Source organism: Cryptomeria japonica, chromosome 1, assembly GCF_030272615.1.
Source record: "Cryptomeria japonica chromosome 1, Sugi_1.0, whole genome shotgun sequence".
Classification (NCBI taxonomy): domain Eukaryota; kingdom Viridiplantae; phylum Streptophyta; class Pinopsida; order Cupressales; family Cupressaceae; genus Cryptomeria; species Cryptomeria japonica.
This window is the reverse complement of record NC_081405.1, coordinates 460,702,802-460,728,945: the sequence shown is the minus strand read 5'-3', so window position 1 is coordinate 460,728,945 and position 26,144 is coordinate 460,702,802. Positions and strand designations below refer to the sequence as shown.

The 26,144-nt window shown below is 35.8% G+C and overlaps 1 protein-coding gene across 1 annotated transcript in view; it reads left to right on the top strand.

Moving 5' to 3' along the window:
• The window catches only part of LOC131064266 (probable calcium-binding protein CML21), a 74,230-nt gene extending 60,123 nt beyond the window's left edge, over window positions 1-14,107 (top strand). Inside the window, exons 3-6 of the mRNA XM_057998365.2 lie at window positions 10,586-10,831; window positions 12,757-12,956; window positions 13,193-13,367; window positions 13,520-14,107. Coding sequence (XP_057854348.1) covers window positions 10,594-10,831; window positions 12,757-12,956; window positions 13,193-13,367; window positions 13,520-13,620 — 714 coding nt within the window. The 5' untranslated portion in view covers window positions 10,586-10,593 and the 3' untranslated portion in view covers window positions 13,621-14,107. The remainder of the gene's footprint in view (window positions 1-10,585; window positions 10,832-12,756; window positions 12,957-13,192; window positions 13,368-13,519) is intronic.
• Window positions 14,108-26,144: the final 12,037 nt, after the last annotated feature.

Here is a 26,144-nt window from a genome sequence, read left to right as displayed (position 1 = left end):
TTCTGAGCAGCTCTTTCAACTCCTTGGACTGGTTCTTGTGTACTTGTGAAGGTTGAAGGATTGTACCCTTCACTTGAAGACTTGGTAATCTTTTGGATTGTTGCAACAAGTTGCACATTTTTCTCTTCTAGCCTATCCTTCTTTGCTAGAAGTTCATCACACCGCTGCACCAATGAGGCTACAGAATGTTGAGCATCATGTTTGACTACTTCATGCATTTGTGTGCCCAACTCCACCCTTGTGATTCTGTAATCAACAACTTGCATCTCTTCATGTGGCTTGTCTACAATTGGCTCAACAATTTCAGCCACCTTCATCCTATTACTATCAACTGTTACACTCAAGATCGTCTTAGCCCTTTTGGCAACCTTGGGTTTTGATTGCTTGAGATGCTGGAAATCAAAGATGTCAGGAGAGATTTCTTGCTTCTTTCTTTTACGTGTAAAAGAACTAAGCTATGGAGGTAAAGTCATCAATTCTCCTTGAGCAACGGTTGAAAGTGAGGGAGAAGCAGTTTCTGTTTGAACAACAGTCGTCATCCTGGGAGAAGTTACTGTTTGAACAACAACTATAGACTGCTCATTAATCAAAGGTCCTGATGACTGCATCATGAACTCATCAAAACTAGAAGCAGAAGTATCAATTTCTGACGAAGGGGCATATGCAGGATTATCCTCAAAGATATTCATCAAATTTCCTTGAAGATGATCAAGAGATGGCTCTGCAGCTGAAATCGAAATGACTCTCTGAGGAGATTCACCCGCTGAAACATGAACAATATGAACAGCGGAAAAAGCATCCACATTCGCATCAAGAGAAGACATAGGTAATTCTAGAGGAATCTGAGGGGGAACTTCATGAGGTGATTCCGAAATGGGTGACTCAGGAGAATTATCTGATTGTAGTTCTTCCTCTGGATCTTCAGCATCAATTACATGAATATGAAGCTGAGGCTTTTCTTTCCCTCGAACTGTCACTTCTTCGGGATGAAGAACCATTGCTCTGCTAACCTTCAACTTGATTCTTGTACTTGAAGATGATGCACCTTCCTTGTTGTCTACTTTGATTTCAGACTTGAGTCCGACAGGTCCTGTAGAATCATCTTCTTTTCCAACCTTGATCTTGATGAGTCTAACATCGTTACCCTTGAGCCAAGTATTGGTGTTAGCTAAGATAGGCTGAAATCTATCAAGAATGGAAGTGCATTCCTTATGCGACCATTGAATTGATGGAAGTGGTGCTTCATCAACTCTCTTTTCAACATGTTCAGGATCAAGTATCTTTCCATCATCAATCATTCCCTCTTGAATGTTTACCAAGTTTAGGTCAACAATCTGCTCAAGAGTGAGCCTACAATAATCCATCTTATGAACCTCCTTTTCTGTACAGAGATCAACCCAAATGTCTTCTATCCTATGCACATGCATGAAAGACTTTTTGATCTTCTCCTTCATGCCTTGGTAATCAAAATCTACTCTTGGCTTGAACCTCTTGAGTTTTATTTCCTGCATTTCGATCTCCATGGCCTTGGCTTTGGTGGATGTAATGAGGGAATAATGGGCAATTTCCAATGGGTTATTTGTAGAAATTCTCATTCCAACCTTATGCTTAATAGATTGATGTGCATGAACAACCATGATCTGTCTTCCCAACTCCATAAGAATGATCTTATCAGCTGGATATCTAGGGAGCATATATGGCTGGCCGCTATAACATCCAACTTTCATGTAAGTGAAAGTTGGGAATTGAAGGAATAGGCAACCATATTCATTCACCTTCTCAAAGGCAGTATCTGATACTCTCTTGTTTTTCAATGTCTTATCAAACAGGCACATATAATGACCAAAGAAGGCATCCTGACCCTCCTGAAGTGCAATCTGCTAGGTCTCAAAGGCAATTGGTCATAGTAATCCCACACCGGTATAAGCGAGCGATCACCCTTGGTAGAAAGATCAGGGAAGTGTCTGAGTGATGCTGCTATATACACCAAATATGAGTTCATGTAGAACGTCATGGTGGAAGGAACTGCTGCAAGTTGTTCACAAAGGGTATCACTGATGATTTCGTCCCAAGAAATGTGTTGAGACTGCCTTATGAGCATGATGAACTTATACATCCATGTTTCAAAAACATTAGAATGTTCTAAACCCATCATCCTGCTGAGAAGAGTGATTGTATCTCCGATTTCCCATTTGAAATCACTACGGTACAACTTTGCCCATCTTGTAAAAGCAGCCCGTGGCTCACTAATCCATCTATTGATATGGCGTTTGCAATCTTTTTCTCTTGAAGCATAATACTCAGTTGCACTATCTTTAGAGATCTCTATGTAAACAGGTGCTAGGGGTATTCTGAAAACCTTCTCAATAGTATCCGCATCAAGCCGAATTATCACTTCCCCATCATCATTCCTGATAGTTCTTGTTTCTTTGTCAAAATGATTGGCACAAGCAAGAACGAAGTCAGGTTCTGTTGTGACCTATTTCAGACATCGCCCCATTGCAAATTGGGACCCCCTATTTTTGCTTTTTAGGGTTCTGCTTTCGTGTCGCATCTGCTAATCACCATTTTTTTTGCAAATGAGGAGTTAGAGTTTTGGGGTCATTCCGGGCTAGATTGAGAATTTATGCTCAGAATTGAATTTGAACGCTGCCAAAGTGTTCAAAAGGTCTGAAGGACGAAAATCGCAATTGCTTTGAGTCATTTCTGACAACCTGCTATTTTTAGAATTTTTTGCTTTTTCTTGCTTTTTTCTGCTTTTTTGAAACTAGCATCTGGGTTTTGTTCTTTGAGCTATTTTATTACTACTCATTTTGTCGGAATTTGAAAATCTTGCCTCTAGATATAAAAAGCAGGGCTTCAAAAATTTTGCTTTTTTCTGAGATTAGGGTTTTGTTCTTTAGGTAATTTTGATTCTGCCCATGTCTTTAGATTCAAAATTTTTTGCTTCTAAGTGTAAAAGCAAGGGTTTGAAAATTTTGCTTTTTTTTGAAATTAGGGTTTTGATCCCCATGCCAAATTATACCTACCCATGTTCTTAGATTTTGAAAATTATGTCTCCAAGGGTAAAAAGCGGAATGCAAACCCTAGATAGGGTTTCGTTTCAGAAAATCAACTGTAAAATCAGTACCCATGTTCTCAGATTTCAGAAATGAGGTCTCCAAGTGCAAAAAGCAAAATGGAAATCTAGATGAGGGTTTTTGCCTATATGACCCAGCAAGGTATGAACATGGCATGAACAGTGTTGACCAAGTCACAAAAAGGCAAGCAGAATGGCACATCGAAAATTTCATCTAGGTTGAAGAAATAAAAATGGCAGACAAGTTCAACTAGGTTCAAGGGTAGAATGATAGACGATCAATTAAAATGTGGAAGAAGTTTGAGTAGTATCAATTTAAAAATTGTCCAAGAAAAATTGTCCGACAAGTGTTAAACTCCTACTGAGGGTTAACTAACTCATGGCAAAGGTTACTTAACTCCTGCCTAAGGTTAAGCTTATTCATGCACCCAAAATGTCTGACAATTTTCAAAGTGCACCTCATGTCCAAGCTAGAAATTCTTTCCAAGTCCATTTTAAAAACATGGCACAAGCAAGAAATTCTTTCCAAGTCCACTTTAAAAGCATGGCATAAAGAAGATGTGCAAAGTTCGCCAAAGCTTGAGAAAAAATGTAGGGCCCACTTAGGCGAAATTGAAGATGGCATAGAATAAAAATGATATAAATTTCCTAGTTAGCAATAAAATATGATCTGGTAATAAAAGATGACATGGCATTCCAAGAGAATTAAAGGTGGCAAGTATGGTGACTTGGTATTTAAATAAAAAAAATTAAAAAATTGTGGCGTGCCTTCCTCAAATTCGAATTTCTAGAAGGAGATTTAAAACAAATAAAACTTTCTAAAACATGATGGAAGCTTCTAAGGATAAAATTCCGACTTCTTAGAGGGAGGATAAAACAATAAAACTTTCTAATTTTTGAGAATCTTCCAAGCTTCCTTCTAGAAGAAGGCAAAGGGTTTCAATTTTCTATCTAAAGATAGAATAAAACACAAAGCTTCTAGAAATTGCTAAGAAGCTATAAAGACATGATGGCCATTCATTAATACTTTGTTTGCCAAGAAGAAGTTTGTATAGCAAAGAAGGAAGCATCAAAACTCTGTCAAAATTTGCCAAAGTTGAGAGAAGCTAGTAGCTTCAATGCATGATCAGATTATCCAACTTCAAAATCTGCCATGTCTATAGGTTTGGAGATCAAAGTGAACAGCTCTTAGGCATAAAGATTATTAGATTCATGCCAAAATCTGATCATATTATTATATTTCCTTTGCAGAAGTAAAATAAATTGAAGGGTTTGAAGAAAAAAAATTCAAATTCTTTAGAGGAAGCAGCTCCAAAGTCCAACTAGATTATCAAATTTTCAGAAGAATTTGGATGAGAAATAAAGCAAAATCAAGGGTTTGAAGGAAATAAGTTCGATATTCTCCTTAAATTGGCCATTGATAATAGTTTAAAGGTGAAAATTCTGCTTTGATCATTTCCAAAAGGAAGAATAAAGCAGGTCCAAGGGTTTGAAAAGACATTCAAAAGATTCAAATTCGCCATCACCAAGGTTTGCTGATAAAATTTTGAGTTCACTATTGATCATCCTTGAATCTACCTTGGGAAAAGAATTCAAATCTGCACATAGATTTCTCAAAAATCTTTCAAATTTGCCAAAAAAAATGTCATCCAAGATCGTCCAAGACAGCAAATTGAAAGTGGATTTGCCTAAGGAAGAATAAATTCTGCCTTGTCAAAAAGAAAGTAATCTAAATTCACATTGTCCAACTGCTGCTATCATGATCAGCAAGAAATTTTTAAATCATCTCCAAATCCGCCTTGGAAGAGGATTGTTTATATCTGATATACATGTGATAACCTTCCAAGTTTGAAATGAAGCATGAACCAAAATCTGTCCAAAGATGTGGAAAGTCCACCCTTTCATATCCAAAGAAGAAAGTCATCCAAAATTTGGTGAGGAATAAGACATGTCCAAAGATTTTGTCCAAAGAAACTAAGCACAAAATTTGTCCAATTAAATCAAGATCAAATAAAAAATTGTCCAAGGATATGTGAACTTCGCCTTGCCAAGAGGAAAGCCTTCGCGCATGACAAACAATCCAAAGCATGAAAATTTTCTTTCCAAGAACAAGATGGCCTGACAAATTGGAAGACAATTTGTTCGATCATACTTCCGAAGCCTGCCAAGATGACATGACAAAGAGCAAGACAAATTGTCTGATTATATTTCTGAAATGTGCCAAAGACGAGGACATGTGACTATCTGAACTTTTCCGATCCATCAAACATGAAGGATGATTGTCCAAGAGTATTCCAAGTCCAAGGACAAGCCAATTGATGTGAAGCATGCCAAGACATAAAGACTGACACAAATTTGTTCCAAGACACAAACCTTAATATATTCAAGTTTCTGGTTTAAGACAACCTAAGAGGGAGAAAACATAAATTAGCGCATTCACAGTCAGGACATAACACAGGATTGAAAATTGTCCAAGCCTTTGTCCAAGCAAGTTGATCAAACTCAGACACAAATTTGTTCAAGGCATAAATGGAATATGTGAAGATGCCGGATTAGTGACCTCAAAGATGATCAAGCTGGCACGCCATGAGGAAAAACAAATTTTGACAAATTCACATGCTATCAGACCAACAATCAAGCAAGAAAATAAATTTGACAAGCACATGAAATCAAGGGTCAATCAAACGAACGGGTTGATAAAAGTTTGATACATGAAAATTGGGTAAGTGTGGAATTTTCCACAACCAAAAGAATCAAATTTTGACTAAATGTTGGACAGGAAACATGAAGAAAGAAGAACACAGAAGAAAATAAAGAGGAGATGAATCAAATTCCTCTCCAAATTGAAGGCACTTGATAGAGTCTCCAGGCATCAAGAAAGAAAAGTCTTCAGACTCGGCGAAAGTATGGAAAGAAATTCCAGATTTCTTGAAGGATTTGATTTTTGAAGAGTCAAAGACAAGCTCCCACGTGCAATATAAATTGGCGGCAAGAAGAGTATTCCAGACAAATTTCCATACTTAGGCAAATTCTTCGGCACAAATTGGGGAATTCAAGTCAACATGTCCAGGTTCATTGAACACACTACCTCTCAGTAGAAGAAGGGGGTGCAATCCTAATAAATAGCATCTTGTGCCACTTGTCTCTCATTCGACGAATATTTGATCTATTTTGGGAAACTTTGATTAGGGTTAGGTTGTTTTAATCTCGACCGTTGATTGGAAATCAATCTTGGCCATTGAATTGTAATTGGGGAGCCTATAAATTGAGCTCACCTCTCATTTGTAAATCATGGGAGCATGTTGCAAAACATGTTGAGATAAGCAATTTTTCATACAATTGCCAAAGTAATAAGTAATGCATTGTTTGAATTGATGGTGATTACCTCTTTTATTTTGGAGTTGGCATGGTTCTCATCCCTCATCATAGTTTAGATTTTATTTCATGTATGTTAGATGAATGAAGGATTTGATAGTTTAGATTGGTGAAACGTTTTGCTCATACTTTTGTTGGATGGATGATTTTCATTCGATATGTAAAGTTAATCTGAGCTTTTGATGTGGATGTTTAACTTCTACTTTGAGTAATATTGTTCAATTGTTGGTGTTATTCATAAGTGTGAAAATCTTGAGCACGACCTTAGAAGATTGCACATGCTTTGTGTAGTTGTCCTAAGTGTGGCGAAACAGAGTGTTGTTATTAGTTTTACCCAATCTTTACCGTCTCTTGAATTCTTAGGAATAGATTAGAATTTCTAAACCTTATCTCCTTTTTAATTTTCTTGAAGTCCATGATCTAGAACCCAAACGATAAATCTCCATTGTGAATTGAACGAGCCAAGCGTAAGTCTCTTTGTGTATTACTAGCATATCACAACGCCCATTGAGCTTATCCACACGTCAAGACCTGACCAAAGAAACCTTGGAATTGCCATATAGTCTTCTTGCAACCTTAGCATAAGTGGTGGTTTTTCAAGAGAGGATAGAGTATTCTTGGGTATTTTATTCTAATGTTCGGTATATGATAAAACGTACACCAACAGGTTCTAAGGCAGCCACCGGAAAGGAAGAAGCATGGTGAATGTGGCTGTCCAACAGGTGCTGCATATTGCTATCCTTGGGATCCTCCACCCGTTTAACGAACTCTGACATGTCAACATGCCCTATTTCCGTATCTTTGATGTGCTCCATGGGAGTGGAAACTTGAGATGGAGAGATCTCATTTTGGTACTTATCATATTTGTATTTCATCTTCTTTTGAGAAAAGGAAGATGGTAAATCAGTCATTGAACAAGAGCTTGGCACGCTGGGACGAAGATCTAGAAGTGTCAAAGCAACATCAAGATCATCCAAATGAAACATATTTCTTCTTTTCAATGGGAAAAACTCTTAACTCTTGCACTTCACAACTCTTGGAAGAGAGAAGTGAATAAATAGGAATACTTGAAACTTGATCTTGGACAAATTTCGGATCTTGGGAGACGTGCAACAAGTATGCAAGTAGGGAAGAACATATTTGCAATTGGATTTTTAAAACCCGAATGCAAGTATTCTTGCAAAAGGAAAAAATGAAGGAATGGAAGAAAATGATATTTTGACATGGGAAAAATGATGGGAATGGAATTTACGGATAATGACAATAAGTGCGGATAGGTATGAATGGATTTTTGGAAGAACATCTTCAATCTAACCATGTGGAAATGAGAAAAAATATCAACTTGCAATTGGGTTTGCAAAACCCGAAATTGTAAAGATAAGTATTTTTTCAACTTTGGAACTTGCAATTTTGGCAAAAGATAATTAAACCTTTTCAACCAAAGGAAAATATCAACTATTTTCATTTTACTTGCAATTGGGTTCTTAAAACCCGAAAGCAAGTAAAGAGGGAAAATGAAGAAAGGTTACACAATGCAATAATCAAATTGCATTCAAGATTTGAAAAGAATGGGAAGAATTCTCACAAATCCGAACTAAAACAAAAACAAAACAAACATCTAGAATGATCAAACAAGGAATGAAAACAAAAAGAAAGGAAATGAAAGCAAAACTGAAAAAAAAAACAAAAAAACCCCACCTTACTTAATCAAGATGCCTTTTCAAGAGATGGAATAATCCTTGAGTGGAAGAACCGATTCCTTAAATAGAGAATAAAGCCACAAAACCAAAACCCTTGCCACGTCCAAGCAAAACTCGGATTTCAACCGAAAGCACTAAAAACGACATTCAAAAAGGAGAAAGAATCGGTCAATATTCCTATCAAACCCGTGAATGGAAGCAAGAAGATAAATCGTTTAGGTTAGATGAACCAAAACGCCTCCATACATGCTGTAAAAACGGCTTGAAAGGAGAAGAAAAACGTGACAAAAGATCAGCAAAACACCTTCCATTTGGCAAAAACATGGTTGAAGATGCAATAAAAATGCTTCAAAATTGACACGCCTCCCTCATTCCATGAATTCCTCCACAAAAATCGGATTCAAACTCCTCCAAAATTGAACTCTCTGGAGAGAAAGGTAGGTCGGGTTCTTGGTGGGAAGCAACAAGTTTAAAATGCAAGCAAAAGACATGAAATCGGGTTTGTAAATCTCCTTTACAAGTTTTAATTTGCTTTACTTTTCAAATTATAAGGCAAAATCAGGTTTGTGAGAGAAAAGAACAAGAAGACATGTCAAAATAACTTGAAATAGGGAAATAAAATCCCCTTTACAATTTTTAATAACTTAACTTAAAAAAAGAACTTGCCATAGGGAAATAAAATTCCCTTTACAAGTGACTAAAAACATAAAAACATGTAATAGGGAAATAAAATCCCTATTACAACTAAAAAATAACTTTAAAACTTGTAATAAGGAAATAAAATCCCTATTAGAATTTAAAATCACTTAAGTAAGAACTTTTTAAAGAAATTACAAGTTCTTTTAACTTATAATTTTAAATTTACTTGTAATATGTCAAAAAAGTTTCTACAAAGACATAAAACAACAAAGGGGAAATAAAAAGCAAGTTACAAGTTTAAAAATTACATAAAGTGCACTTGTAATTGACTTAAAAATTCCCTACAACACTTAAAACAAGAGAAAAATAAAACTTGCAATCCAAGGAAAATTTCCCACCTGCAGACAGGAAGAAAAAACCCAAAATTGAAGAAAAAACATAGCAAACGAACTCAGAATGCGATAAAATTTGAAACGTGGATCGAGGATGGACTGAGGACTAAGCCACTCCAAGGGCGAAACAATTTTTTTTTACCTCGGGAAGCATGCCTTAGAGTAAAATTTTCATTTTTTAACAAAAATTTCCATGGGGCAGTCCATTTTTGTGAATTCAAAAATACGGACAATAATCCTCTTAATCTGTTAGACCAGCCACCAACCTTCTCCTAGATGCCTTCCACATGTCGCATAGATGGTCTTTAATCATCCAACAGTTGTCAACTTCTTTCCATGGTTATAGGGCATGTGTTGATGCTTTGAGAAAGGTCAAATGCCCTAAGAGGGCGTAGGAAATCGTCTAGGACGGTTGTATTACAATAAACCTTTATTCTAGAACAACTTATCTTGCCCCAACAATTCTTCCAATGATTGTTTGCTTGAGCTGCTTGCACCCTCAACTGTTGACATACAATTTCCAGAGTCCTCATGACTGTCGCTTTATTGTCACTTCATTAACATTTCTCATTCTTTTTGACTTCTTCGACAGCACTATGAATTTAATATCTGCCCTTCATGTATCTTTATGGACCTTTGGTTAGCCCTTCAAAATGACTTTCACAAGCTCCCTTGTACTGACATTTGTGTTTGACAGATGGGCTCATTGTGTATTCATGCATCGTATCTATTCAGTCTATTCACTGTGTTAGTTAAAAAAAACCATGCCATCCTTCAAGACTGTCATTTACTCCTTTTTGGACTGTCACCTGCCTTGTCATGAGTGTATGTCATGATATATTCCTTCATGAATGACTGTCATTCATGCCTTTTAGGGACTGCTTTTCTTGATTATGCTTGGACTGTTTTCCTTGACTGAATATAACCTAGCCCTGTCTTTGTCTTCATGCTCCGTTATATCTACTGTCAAGGACTTTGTCTACAGTCCTAGTAGACTCTGATTTGTTCACTGTCCGCCACTAGAAGGTTAACTTCCAAACCCCTGTCCCCTTGAAACTCTGCTCATCATTATGTTCTCATGACTTCATCTCAAAATATTCTTAAACTGTCTTAAACTTCAGAATGTCTTCTCGACTGATATGCATTTCCCTTCTTTGTGATGGTTGAATCTGTGCTCTTGTCATGGCCTTACATTGCAGAATATCAATGGGTTGAAATATTCATATTGGATAAAATTTTGTTAAAATTTTTCTTTCTTTTTATGTTAATTCATTTCCTTGAACCATTAACTGTATGGCGCAAGTGACAAATTAGACCATTAACTGTATGGCGCAAGTGACAAATTAGAAACTTGAAGCATTAATCGACATTTTCCTTATAAGATGGCATCTTTCCTGCAGGATTTTGGATGTGTGTTGGGTTTAATACGTGCTTGAAATTCATCAGAATGGGTGGAAAATCAAGTAAATTTAGCTTCTTCAGGAAGCCAACAGCTCCTTCAAAAATTGAAAAGAAGATGGTTGAGGCTCTGAGGAAGAGAGCAGCATCTGAAGGAAGCACCGTGAAATCATTCAATAGCATCATCATGCGATTTCATAAAATTGACGAGAGCTTCGAAAAAGTAAGGGACGTGTTTCAGAAATTTGGTGAGTACCTGCTATAGTTCTAATATTGCTCTGATCTTCTATTCCTATTTTATTTATATTTGTTTTGTACTTATTTTTCCCTATGTTATCTAGAGAATTCATTTATTTGAAACCTTCAATTTTATCTCTTATAACAATGTGATCATAAGAGAATAAATGGGGGATTATTTTTCATGTTCCGTCATATTCAATTGATATTGATCTTTGTGTTGAAAGGGGAAGATGAAATATTATTATTGTTAACAAACATTCAGCTAATCCTAAAAGGCTGGATTGATAAGTATTCGATGACTGTTCCTAGTTCTCTATATTTTATAACGGGATATACACTCTGAATTTCCTCCAACAAAGCTTCTAATATGGTATTTTAAGTCAAGGTTTTTCAAGTCTGCAATGAGACGTCAGGATCAATGTTGGCCCGTGTTTAGAGTAAATGATTGAATCTTCAGACAGTTTGTACATCACTTGGATAATGAGTTGCAATGACTTGTTTGACATTTAGTATAACTGCATAGCCATTTCAAGTTTTGATTGTTTAAGATGACTATTCTATAGTCTGTTCATTACTAAAAGAGCTCTTTTCTCTTTATTCTACATGTTTATTTTCAGATCTGCAGTTATAATATATATTATTGTGTTTGTTTACAGTTATGGTTAATGAGTTGCATAACTTGTTTGACATTCTGTACAACTCTATAGTCATTTCTAGTTTTGTTTCTCTTTGCATGATAACCACTCTATTATGTGTTCATAACTTCATTATTAAAAGAGCTATTTCTATTTTGATTTTCTTTACATGAGAACTATTCTATTTTAGCTTTTGCTCTTTATTTCTGCATATGTATTACCATATCTGTAGTTGGATTATTGTGAATTGTTTGCAGTTTTGGTTGCTTTGACATCTAAAGTGGCTGCAAATTGTGTTAATGAAAGATCTATCTGTTTATGATATAAATCTCCTCGAAAAGTTAGTGTCAAAGAATCTTTACATCTGTGGAATTAAATTTTTTGGTGTGAAAAAATCATAAGCATAATGTGCTAATATATCTTTGCCCATAGATGCATATATTAGATTTGTCGTGGAGTTTTTACGGAGTCATAGAATAGGGGTTGCCACCCTCAAATAGAAAACAGTGAATGCTTTGAGATTTATTAAGAAATAAAGGCCAGGTGCATTTCAAGCTATGATGGCAATAATTATATAAGCATGGAAAAGGTATCCATGGGCAAGTATGGATAGTTCATTGTTGAACCATGCCTTGGTCTTTAGACTAATAGGTATACACCAACCACCCTTAACAATTCAAATCTTTCTTTCTCAAGGTTTTGTTGATTTCCTCAGGCACTAAAGTCTAAATATGTGCTTGTTGAAGTGTCCACATTCTTAAGGGTGATTTATAACTTTTACTCCACCAAAAGTCTTCAGAAATTTAAAATGTAAGATACATGATTTTATGCATTCTAGTTTTTATTTAGAGGTGCAAAATGTAGTTTCCTTTCATAAGGAGGATGTTTGGGAGGCATCCTTCTTGAGGAATACATCTGGAGGTCCTCCTTTTGAGGAAGACATCCCCTCCCCCATTGTTCCCCATGTCTTGAGGATGGCAGGTGACACCCCTTACATGTTCCCGAGTCCCTCAAATACAGGAGATGTGCACTGGGCAACATTGGATTCTTTACAGTCTATTGCATTCTATCTTTTAGAATCTCCGTTGTCTAGATTTTCATTTGTATAAGTGACTAATTTTTAAATGAGTCTTATATATCTCTAGGAAGATTTGTTATAAATTTATAGTGTCACTAAATTGGGAAATTACATCGATTATAAGTTTGATATTGTCTTTTATCTGACTCATAATTTCACTGGAAAATCACTATTTCAAATAGGAAAGCTTGATGTGAATGTTGGTAATTGCTTTCTATAGATAAAGATTCCAATGGAACGATAGATGTACAAGAATTGAAAGACTGCTTCCATGAGCTCCAAGTTTCATTCACAGATGAGGAAATAACAGAATTCCATCACATATGCGATATGGATGAAAGTAAAGGAATTGAGTTCAATGAGTTTATTGTTGTACTTTCTCTTGTCTATCTCCTGGAGGAGCCTGATAATCCTAATTCTGTATCCATACAAGACTGGTACAAAATCAAGTTTTTCTGTGTAGAACAACAAAAACTTGCAGGGGGTACCATTGTTATTCTTTTCATTTTGCATTGTTTTAGGAGAAATTAGCTAGTGTTTACTGCGAATATTGATGATGTTCACTCCACTATACTACCCATTCCATGGCTGATAATTACTTAGCTATTACTACTTCACCTTTTTGCCTTGAGCTTTCTTTAACATAAATCAATCAGAAATCACGAATTGGGCTGCCAGATCTCGAGGCCACTTTTGATACCATTGTTGATACATTTGTATTTTTTGACAAAGATGGTGATGGTTATGTTAGTAAAACTGAAATTCTTAATGCTATTAATGAAGCTCCTCCGGGAGGAAAAGCTGCAGACCGGATTGGCACAAGAAGATTTGGTTTGTATCTACTATCATCAATTATTCATTATGCTTTTCTATATTTTTTAATCTATAAGATGTCTCATATTTAATGTGAAACTTTAGCAGCTATGCATAATTTTAAAATCTTCTTTTCTTGTTTCATTCTTATTCTTTTGATCTTTTTACAGAAGAAATGGACTTTGATAAAAATGGAATGATTACATTCAAAGAGTTCCTATTTGTATTTACACATTGGGTTGGAGTCAACGATGATGATGACGAACAGTAAGTTCAACTGGGGGCATAGATTTGCTTTTGCTTGTTCAAGATATCTAACAAGGTTCTTAGTCCACGTGTTTCAAACAAGAGAAGCATTATATTTGGTGGTGTACAAAAAACTTGCAAGACCCATTGAGAGCAATATTGAGTTAATTTCCATCCATTATCATGTTGTTCTTTTTGGCATCTTAAAAGGCTTTATAGGCATGGATACTATATGCAAAACTGTATCATTGATCCTTTTGCATGTGTGAATTTCTGTGAGAAACTCTAGAAGCATTGTTTTCCATCTTATATCGATTGGGACCACCCTCTCCAAAGAGATTTTCTGTACTTTCCTGATGGAATCTTATTGAGAAACATGACCAGTCTCTGATGTACTGAACCTGAACATAATTCTAGAGAACAAGTTCAATTGTTAGGTTTGTCCCATTTAGATATCAAAACTGTAAAGGTGTATATATGAAAAAAATGAAACCCTTATATTTGTGTATTTAGCAAGTTTTTATTAGTAATTTAAGGGCATGCATGGATGGGCATGACAATCAATTTTTTATAATGTAGACTTTTTTGTGAGCTAAATTGAAGTTCATGCATTTATCTATAACCTGGTCTTCTTTATCAGTTTCTCTGATTAATCATTGGAGGAAGCTTATTGTCCTTATATAAGTTGTATACAGGTATTGAGTTACCATTCAATGGGAAAGAGTGAGATCGCTGGAAACTAAGATGAAAATATCTGTAATAGCATGTGAAATTATTGTGATTTTTCTCTTTGTTGTTCCGATACTCGGAGCATTCTCATGGGAGCATAAATATTTTAAGTGCCACAAGTTTGATGTAGTAAGATACTAACCAACAATAAATAACAATATACCATGGGGATGCATGTAGCAACCCACCTTAGTTTTATTTTATTTTCGCAATAGAAAAATGCAATGCAATGACTTCAAAACATTCTAATCACACAGAACTCAGAGTGGGCAAGATGAGAATACAGTACCTCCAACCACACCACTAATTTATATGAATGCAGCAACATATGAAATGGTAACAAGCCAACTAGAATATGAAAGTGGTAAAGCCAATCTAATCAACACCTCTTCAATGGACTGGGTAATATCAAAGTTTTAAAATTTGAACTCGCCACGGACTCGGCAAACCAAAAAATTGGACTCGGACTCTGACTCGTGAAAGACTTGCGAAAGACTCAGAAAAAAAAAAAAAAAACCCGTAGTTTTACAAAAAAACATAAAGAAATTAATGCATTTAGAGAACATAAGAGCCATAATTGAAACATTACACATGTCATATGATCTACAAACACTCAATATTTGAAATTTCATCATTCATACTCATAGTTTCAAACTTTAAAATGTATAATAGCAGCATAAGTTTATAAATGTTTACAAAATTACATATAATGATATGTCCAAATGTGAAAAACAACAATGAACAAACTAAAGAGAAGACTACATCTTCCTCTTTACAGTTCTAGTGAAAAGCAAGGGAGAGATAGAACTAGTGTGTCTAGTTCTAGGAGTCCGATGTGTGTTCTCCAGCTCGCCAAAATTAGGTTTAGGGTAGCACTACTTACTGGGGTCTGAGGGTGAGAGAGAGAGGGGTAGAGAGATAGGTCTAGATCTTGGGGGAGAGAGGAGAGTGTAAGATAGAGAGTGGTAGAGAGAGGGGATAGAGGAAGAGTGATAGGGAGATAGATAGGTCTAAAATTCGGGGCAGATAAAGTGAGTGAGATAGAGAGAGCGAGAGAATGCTAATAGGAGCCTACTAATTATTGAAATTTGACTAAGCCTGAAAATTTAAAAGATCTTCTAAAACCTAGAATTTGCATTATAACTCCTAGAGATCTGAAACCACTCTCAAACATCCTACGAATATATACATGAAATATAACTTAAGTATAATATACTTAAATGTTAGATTTCATGTATATATTTTGATGAAGAGAATGAGGCTGTTTTAATCTTGTTTCCTCTCCTCCTTCAAACCCTACAAACCTGTTATCAGCAAGCAACAATGCCAAATGAGTGAAAAAAGTAAAAAAAAACACACTTAAAATCGAGGCTGGGCGTGTTCAGTGAATGGTGCAAGTCCGAGTGAAAGACTCGCGCGAGGCCACTCAAAAAACTCGCGAGTCCTTGGGAAGGACTCGCTAGGACTCGGCTCGCCAATGGACTCATGAGTCTTGGCGAGTCTGTGGCGAGTCCCACGAGTTTTAAAACTATGGGTAATATGACATACAAATAACAAAGCTAGACTATCAACACCTCTTTGGTGGACTACATGTATGCAATGCAAAGCCACTGGTAGAATTTCTAATCTTGACTCAAATTAAAAGGGTCTATAGCCAGCTTGTTCAAACCAAAAATGGGCTAAATGTAAAATGTTATAATTATTGGTAGTAAACTATCCAACTTACAAATTGATAACCATTCAATGAAAAACTCCGGCAATACTACCATCCAGGGTTTACAAAAATATATGAAATGCATTACAAAATAACATTTTGAGAAATAAACTACTGATATAAGCTGATACAAACTTTTGATTACAACTGAAAACTGCTGCAACATCCAAAATGAGACCAAATAGCATGGGTAAACAATATATTCAAGTGCCTAACATGAAGAATTGAAAGATCCCAAACTGAATTTTTGCCTCCCTTCTGATGTTTTAAGTCTGAAATATATCTTTGACTAGTGAATGGAAGGTTGTTTTGTTGCTTTTTACTTTTTTGTGTGTTTTTTAGGGGTTTTTTCAATTTTGGGAAATTGAATACAATAAACAATGACTGAAATAAAATACTGAATTCTGATTTCTATAATAGCAAAACACTAATACCAAATTTAAATAATTTGATGTAATCAGAATAGTGAATAGCATACCCGGTGTCTAACGCTAGCCTGGAAGGTGCTTTTTATTTATAGAACTGGTGAAACTGGCAATACAGGAATACCCCGGTGCTGCCAATACTTCTAATGAGGTTTATTTTCATCAACTATGATTATCAAAAACAGTTATGGGAAAAATAAATAGTTCTGCTACAGTTTCTCTTAGGCTCCTAGGCAAGACCACTAAACTTGACCAAATTTCCACACTGAATTGCTGATAGCCATCACATATGCCATAATAAATCTGATAAATCACTTTATTTGCTGATTGCTAATGCTGACAATGAATTTCCTTCCTTATTCCAACCCTAATCACTGCTGTATGAATTATTTGATATCCCAGCTGCCTCCAAAGTGGTATGGCTGGCTAGGAGAGGCCACATGGGTGCTGGAAAAGGTTGTGGCTGCCTTTGATTGCTTCCAAAAGCTGATTCCCTTGCTGTTAATTGCTGATAAAGTCTGATTATTGTAGCCCAAACAAGAATTCTGGATGAATTCCTCAATTCTGTGATTTGGGGTTTTGTCTAAGCTCACTTGGTATTGAGGAGATTTCGTTCCCCAATGTAGATCTGTTGCTGTTCTGATTTACAGAGTTCCAAATCTCAAAAGATTCAATAGAAAATGATGAAAAGAATGCTCAAAAGCTGCCGTACAACTTCTTTTATGCCTCTCAAATTCCAATGCCCAAATTAGGGTTCCAAATTATTAAATTTAACTTTAATCAAGTTTATTTCCTCTCCAATAATTCGAACTTCATGAAGCCTTCATTATTCGTTGACAAAGGGGCCATTTATAATAAAAATAACTTTGGCACCTAAGGATGTGTGCCAAGGGCCCACTTTATTATGTTTTATTATAAAGTATGAATTGATTATAATGTTTCACTTTATAATTATTTATTTAAATCCAACTTAGGAAATATTAAATATTTCCCAATTAATTCATAAAATGCTCATCTGGATTAGAACTGAAATCTAACTAAAGCTAACTCATCATGGGAGATGCCTGAGTCTTGCAGGCCAACTGATAGTTCCCCCTAAAAAGTAGGAACTGCCACCAAAGTTCCCAGAATGATCTTGGAGGTCCTCTGATCTGTCATGGTTAACTCCCACTCAACCCCTAAAAAATAGGGACCCTCCTAAAATCTAGGAAACTGTCACAAACTACTCACAAAGCCCCTGCAATGCTCCATAAGCCTCCAATTGAGTCCCCTATCCAAACTGTTGACCTATGGAAACTCGACTAATAGGTCAATTACTTGTCATCTGCTTGTCTCCTAGAAAGGGGACATTACACGAATACCTCTGATAGATGAAACACGAGGCCAATGTAGGATTGATATCACTCTATAAATGCTGTTGTACTGTCAAACAGGTCTGATGCACTCTGATAACATGCTGCAAACTTCTTCATATGCTGATGCAACAACCCCCAAAATGAAAGAAACACACCATACGCTAAAACGACAATTGAAACACTTTAAAGCCCTCTAAACACACCCAAAACACATGGAATATTATTTCATCAAACTAATAATGAAAATCAGACATTAACAGGTCTATAACAGCTTACTGTGCTACTGGTAAAAAGGTAACAGCGGGTGCAAATGACAGCAAACTCACCAATAATCATCAAACTTCACTGACTAATAATTTGATGTCATAAGATAAACCCTTGGTGCCTCCAACACAACAAGAAAGAACTCCAAAAAGACAATGCTTCTCTTCCAAGTTCACACGCCCCTACCTAGAGTGGTACAACCTAGGCATGATGTATGACCTGCCTGTAGGATGGTATGTCCCCTTCACAATCCTCTCTTAAGTTTGTACAGCCCTCAAATAGCATAAAGTAGCAAGGAAAACATCAATATTAGACCATCAAACCAATCATAGTTTGCACTTGCAAGTGGTACAGCCTGTAGAGTATGGTATGTACTATGGCTACCATTAAGAAAAGTATAACCACATTTATCAACACTTCCAAACATCGATAAACCCACACATAATAGTAACATTTGCAAATCCAAACTTATCAAAAAACATCAAATACCTCCATTCTTGTAGCAACAAACTGAAAGACTTCACTTTGCAGGTGCAGCTTTGACTTCTGGATGAAATCACCAAGTCCAACTAGGAGGGTTTTTGTCCTCCAAACTAGTATCTCTTTGAGGGTGTTCTGTCCTCAAGAAATAAGAAAACTCTCAAACTCCTTAGAGAAAAAGCAAATATGGAAAATGGCAACCCTTTTCTCTCCTCAACTCCTTTTATAACTTTTTTTGGTGAATAAAATAATAATCTCTCTTTTTGGCTCCATATTCACTTAACTATTTGAAAATTGTTTTAAAATGTGCAAAATGACCACCTTTTTCTCTCTTTTGATTCTTACGCCTCTTTGCACAACTTAAAGTCTTTTTTTACCTTTTAAATAATTAAACAAACCGTTAATCGAAAAATATAAGAAATATTGCTTTTTGACAACTTAACTATTTAATCTACAGGAAAACATGAGAAATAAGGTAATGGGCCACAAATTTTCTTACATGTGAAAAGGGGACATTAAAATTCATGTCGAGGACTAGCTAGGAAAACACCCTTCCCATCTTCCTTCACTTAGAAAAATTGAGGGACATCCATAGGTATAGGATGCTCTAAGGGATGCCCACCTCTGCTAATTGTAAATTAGGGATGTCTAGACATCCCCAACAACTGTCATAGTTTTATAAATAAAAAAAGGCAAAAAGATTGATTCTTTGTATCTTTGATAGGATGATATCCATAAAGAGGTGAAATGTAATGTCCCACCCTAGTGTGGCCCATTGAACTGTACCCTGCTTGTTTATTTTAGATTAAAAATACTATATTTCTTTTGAAGGTGGTCTTTCAGAACTAAACAAAAGTTGCAGAAGATGTGTTTTGATTTGTGTTTGTAGTTTTTGAAGAGAAATAACAATTATATTCTTTTTGCAATTAATGAAGCAAACTGAAACTAACTTAGGAATTACAGTCAAGCTTGTTATAGGAGCATGTGTGTCATAAGGATCATCATCAAAATCAACATTGTCATTTGTAGATACTGCATATGCTGAATTGTCATTTTCCTCTAACTTTTCAAGAAGACTTTCACGGACCTCACTGGAAGTTTTTCTTTCCCCTTCTTGAGTGAGTAGACTCACAGCTATCATATGATATTGATTCTTTGCAAACTTAGTTTTGTAGCATTGCCTTGGATGTACGTTCATGAAATTGATGAAAGATAACTCATTCTTAACAGGTTGAGGAAGTGTATCATATTCCTCAAACATACTGAGAATCTCTTCCCTCATATATTGCTCATAAAACACAGGATGGCAGGAATATCTGTGCTTTGATATCACTGTAATGTCCCACCCTAGTGTGGGCCACTGAACTGTAAATTGCTTGTTTATTTTAGATTAAAAATACTATATTTCTTTTGAAGGTGGTCTTTCAGAACTAAACAAAAGTTGCAAAAGATGTGTTTTGATTTGTGTTTGTAGTTTTTGAAGAGAAATAACAATTATATTCTTTTTGCAATTAATGAAGCAAACTGAAACTAACTTAGGAATTACAGTCAAGCTTGTTATTTCAGTCAGAGTTCTACTGTAAACAAATACACTAGTTTTCTTATGATAATGGTGCTATTACAAACAAGCCATGTCTTTCAAATCACTTTCTAACTTACCCGATGGCTCCTTTGCATAAAGTAGTTAATGAGTTGATCTTTAGGCAAGCAAACAACCAAGGTGCTCACTCAGAAAATGATTCACAGTGATTTAGAAATCTGCTCTTCCCTTCTCCAAACTGTTGTCATACAGAGGTCTGATGTAGGTGCTTATATTGGTAGATATATGCTATGATTAACCCTTGAGTTTGGAGGTGTTTAGAGACTCCACATCCTACAGCTGGCATGGCCTATTATAGGTCTGATTTATGTATATTAAATCCCTTTTGTCTGCTGCAACCCTTGTGGACTGAACTATTGAGTTGAAGATGTGATCCCGATTATGGACAGCTACCTAGAACGAAGTTTGGGGCTGGAATGACCTTTAAATGAACTGCAAAGGGGGTTGACCCAGCAAGCAGCCACCTCTCTACATCCACTACTAGAAGACTTCTTAATCTGGTCTAAAAACAAATACATATACCTTCAAACTGTTGGAAATGGAGTTTCATACAAACCCCAATCTTAAAATGCATCAAACGACTCTTGTTCACTTCCAACTAATACAGATGCAAAAGCATATGGATTTTAAAGAATCGATGTTGTTCAATTAATCAAGGAGACAAAGCTCCTTTAAATAGAGTTACAAAGACGATGTTTCTAAAAGAAACAATCGTTAACTAGAGGTGAAATTAGAAACAACTTAAATGACCATTAATAACACAAAGAGAGATATTATTCTAATACCCTCCCTTAATGGTCATCGTTCTAACTACCAAGAGAAATAATAGAGAAGGTTGCCCCCTTCTTCTCAGAATACGTTGCAACAGAAGACAAGAGCCTGCCACTAACTCTGCCACTTGAGATGAGTCTACCACCAACCCTCCCAGAAACTGCAGAACTTCTGGAGATACCCAAAACAACACCAACCGTCCAACCCGATGTTGAAGAACTATCCCTCCCTGTAACCAGAGACACACCAAGAACAGTTGTCACGATTTTGAGGAAAAAATCGGCAAACCCTCCAAACTATTGCAGATGAGCAAGATGCCCGAAAATAGACTGCAAATAAGAGACTAGTGTAGATGTTCGCACAACAACTCCAGGTGCGACGAAAACAGACTGCAACAAAGTACAATTTTTGAGGAAAAAATCATAAACCCTCATGATTTTTTATTTTTTTTACAGGGACAAAAAATATTTAACAACCCACAGATAATTTTTTAGGACAAAATTATTAAAACCCACAGATTTTTTCAAGGGAAAAAATATTAAAACCCATCAGAATTTTTTTTTAGGTAAAAAAATATTAAATACCGAAACAAACATCGATGCCCATAAGCCATCTTCACGCTTTTTGAGGCACGAAAAACGAGGTACTGAGAAGATGCTAAGTGCACAAAACCTGACTGCCTTCCAACATCAAGTTGGTCAATGACGCCATCTTGCACGTTCCCAATGCACAGAAAACGAAAAAACTGAGAAGAGGTGTTGACATGAAATTCAAAAAATTCGAATCCCAATGCAGAAACAGAGGCAAATGCAGGTACAAACTTCAAAAAATGAAGTGCGGTGGGCACGAATTTCAAGAAAAAAATTCCGGCTGACCTAGAAAAATTCAAAGACAACCCAGAAATCCTTGTGAAAAACCCAAAAGGAATCTGTTGTCAAAATTTGGATCCGCTAGCTCGAAAATCGAGGCACAAAAATCGAGGCACCCAAAAAATTCTGACGACCACTCAGTTGAGATCTCGCAAAACCCACCACGAATCTGAACTCAAAATTTTTTTTCGACTGAATCTGGAGGGTCAAAACCCTAGCTGAAAGTCAAAAAACGCAGGTTTGACCAAGTTGTAGGTTGCAGAAAAAATGGCGGGTCTGTACCGCACCCAAAAATGCCGAAAACCCTCGCCAGACAGATGCAAATAGGAAGAATCCTGTTACACGACATAAATACAGTCCAAAACGGACTTTTGAAATTTTTTTTTCGAAAATCTGCAACAAAACTAAGAGGCCCGAAAAATATCGAAAAAGAATTCACAAATTCTTTATTCAGGCTCTGATACCATAACACAGATGCAAAAGCATATGGATTTCAAAGAATCGATGTTCAATTAATCAAGGAGACAAAGCTCCTTTAAATAGAGTTACAAAGACGATGTTTCTAAAAGAAACAATCGTTAACTAGAGGTGAAATTAGAAACAACTTAAATGACCATTAATAACACAAAGAGAAAGATATTATTCTAATACCAACAAGCCAAATAGGGGGTGGCTAAACAAGCAAGCTCCTCTTTCAGATTTCTATCAACAAATACCTATTCCAAAACTGGTTTCTTTATAATCCAACCGAGATCCCTGAAGTAGAATCTCCTTGCACACTCTTGGTTGGTCTCTCACAGCTGCAAGTGTGTTTACTTATGGAGGTTTTCGTCTCCAATAAGCAGCTCAAACCTGGTCCAACAAGCTCCTCTAAGGAGGCATGGTAACATAACAACAATAACATGCCAAATGATTTCCAAATAGCCTTTTTAATAGCCAAATAGCCTTTTTAATAGCCTCCAAGTCATGCGACTAATTAGGGTTTCTTCCCAACACCCACTTTATGTTTTGAAATTGAGTTTTGCTTCTCTTTAATACTTCTTTTAATTTGTGATTATTTAAAACTTTTAATATCTCACTTAATTCCTTTTAATAATATTTTCTTTCTCCACAAGGGTGTCCAAGATAAGTCACTTAATTTCACCCTTTTATCATATTTAATTACCTTATTATAACTTAATAATTTGGCTTTCCAAGACACCTTTAATATCTTTTATAATATTACAAATAACCATAAAATGAGTGAACTCCATTTTCTCTCTCCTAGGAGGTCTAGGAAGGAAGTATTGAAATAGTAGCTAGCTCGGATACCTATCTATTGTATTTTAATGTTGTCAATGACAATTAAAATACACATGTATCATCTATTATGTAAATCGAATTTTGGGCTGGACCCAATCATGTAGCGTGGAGAAAATTAATTGTAACTTGTAACGTGGTGACACTAAATTGTTGCTTTGGGCTGGACCCAAACATATGTAACGTGTAGGCAATAAATGGAACATAGGGCTGGGCCCAAACTCATGTAACGTAGTGACAATAAATGGAAATAAATAAATTATCTAATGCAAGCCGACTTGAGGGTTGACGCCAAAGATGGGATATAAATCTAACAAGCAAATGAAGTCATAACACAATAAATCATCTCATGCAAAAAGGTTATCTGCTCTTCAAGCAGCGATCTCTCCTTTACTCATGCGAACTTATCAAGGTTGATTGTGTGTGGCGAAGTTGTCAAAGATCCTCATGTGAACACATCTGCTGCTGATCCTCCTTGCTATTCGCTGTTGATAAGGGCTGCATTCAAGTGGTCAAAGATCCTCATGTGAACTTGATAAGGACTCCTACTGTGCGCATCTGATCTAAGACATCTGCTGCTGATCCTCCTTGCTATTCGCTGTTGATAAGGGCTGCAGTCTTCTTTGATATATTGAACAGCAATCTGAGATAAGTGTATAGTCTTGTAATTGCCTACATTTGAGATAATACATGTTGTATTTTGAGGCTGGGTTTTTCACCTCCAAGAGGGAGGTTTTCCTAGGGTATTTGTGTCTTTTGTCTTGTGTTTTATTACTGTTACTATTCATTCACAGTCTGATTATAATCTAATTGCTTAAATTAACATCTGATTGCCTAAAATTAACAGGAAGCACCTCATTCTCTCTCTAGACTCATGTATGCCTTTGGAGATATTCTAGGGTTTAATGCAGATTTAGACTGACAACTTGGAGATAAAAATACTGTCGATTGATTCCACCCTTGTTTACTCTAAAATGCCCTCTGAAATAGGAGAAAATCACCAGTCTAGTGGCCTCTACCCGTCCTTATCAATCTACGAGGACTTCGTTAATAGACTGATCCTGATTTGTTGACTCTAGCTAAGAAGGGGGCATTACATGAAATTGATGTAAAATAACTCAACAATCTTGTACTATAACAATTGTAAATTTTATTGAAAATGGTAGAGCAACAAAATTAAAAATTCACAAAATCTATGCCATATTTGCTGCAAATAAAATGATATCTTATATAATATTTTCAAATGATTTTTCACATTACAACCAATTGACTTATAAAGCTTTATTTTTCCCATGAATAACCTCCTATAGCAATAACTTCTCCAAAACCAACTTTTGTTTTATTTATATACTAACTAATAACTATCATTATTAATTTATTTAATATTTATCTAACCTAAGTAAGGTAATAATTCCAACATTCTCCCCCTATTTACATCAATCCAAACAAAGGACTGAATAGTGTAAAAGTTGAACACAACAACCCTTTTGCACATTTTGATGAAGCATCTTCACCAATTCTCCTTGCTCACCAAGGAAACACCAAGCTGGTTCCATTAATGGATATCTCGACTGTCAAACCTACAAAACAATGTACAACATGAAAGAGCATAAAATATTCCCATCTTCCTTGCACAGCGAGAGAACAACTCTCCTCTAAGAGTCCACATCTCCAAGTGTGCTAATATTCCTCCTCTAGTGCTACACGATAAGAGAGCAACTCTCCCTTGAGAATCCACATCTCCTTGAGTGTGTCAATATCCCTCCTCTGGTGCTATGAGAACCAATCTCTCTTTTGCTTCACAAAAAACCCTCAACCAATATCGATACATTAACTGCACTCATAAAAAAGAATTGTCAAGAATACCAAGCCCTTACTTACTCTATGAAGGGACACAAATGTAAAAGGGTGCCTTTCATGCAATGTATCATCTCTAAGCGAGAAGCTAGCTTGAGATGATAAAAATCCTCCAAGCTCTGATGCCTCCAACCTCCAATATGATCTTCTTTTAAACTCTATCCATTAGATGTTGTATGTGAATCTCTAAACTCTATCCATTAGATGTTGCATGCGAATCTCTACGAGCCTTGAAATTCCTGCCAAGTATAGCACAAATGGACCCAAGAATACAAGCAATGTTTGCTACATGTTGGCTATAATTAAAAGTAAGAAATTGGGTGTCAGATTCGATTGATAATGCACCCGTAAAATAAATCTCTCCAAATGGTACAAAAATGTCCTTATGTAAAAGGAGACGCTACCATCAGCCTTGTAATAAAATCCTAACATCTTATCTAAGCTCCAAAATATTTAACAACTTGCCTTTTCATAGTAATGCATTGTCCTTAATGGTAATATGACATTTGGCCAGTTCACTTCTCTTACACTCTATTTGACTTTTAAAACAGATGTTTCATTGCAAAGAATCCAGCATGGCATTAACGAAACTGCCCACTATATTCATCCAAATCAATAATTTCCTTTACCTCTTTTCACGATATCCTCACAATACTTTATAAACTCAAAAAAACATAAACAACTTTTGTAACTGAAAATCTAACAGAAAATGCTCACACTTTGCAGGCGATAACAAAGGGTTATGAATTATACAGTACCAAATCTCCTCATTTACCAAATGGCTTTTAAGTGCTCCAAGAAAAATAAATCTTTAAAATTTCTTCCTCATGAGCAAATCTCCAATAGGAGTCCTGTCCAAATCTGATTATTTGCAGTCACCAAATGCTATTGTTTTTTATTCTTTCAATGCAGCTCTATATAAGATTCACACCACTATTTTACAGCTCATTCTTCTGAATCAAACTGATTATTAAATACTGATAATATCCTCAAACGATTTCTTAGATTTTTTTTGTCCTATTCATCACCTTTCCAGAACATTTTAAATTTTTAAATTTTGTTGAAAAGTGAGAAAGATATCTTGATTTTAATGAAACTGTACCAAAATACCAAGGAATTAGTTTGAACGCCCAGCAATGGATTTGGAATGCCTTCAAACTTCCATAGAAATTCATGCCGCCTCATG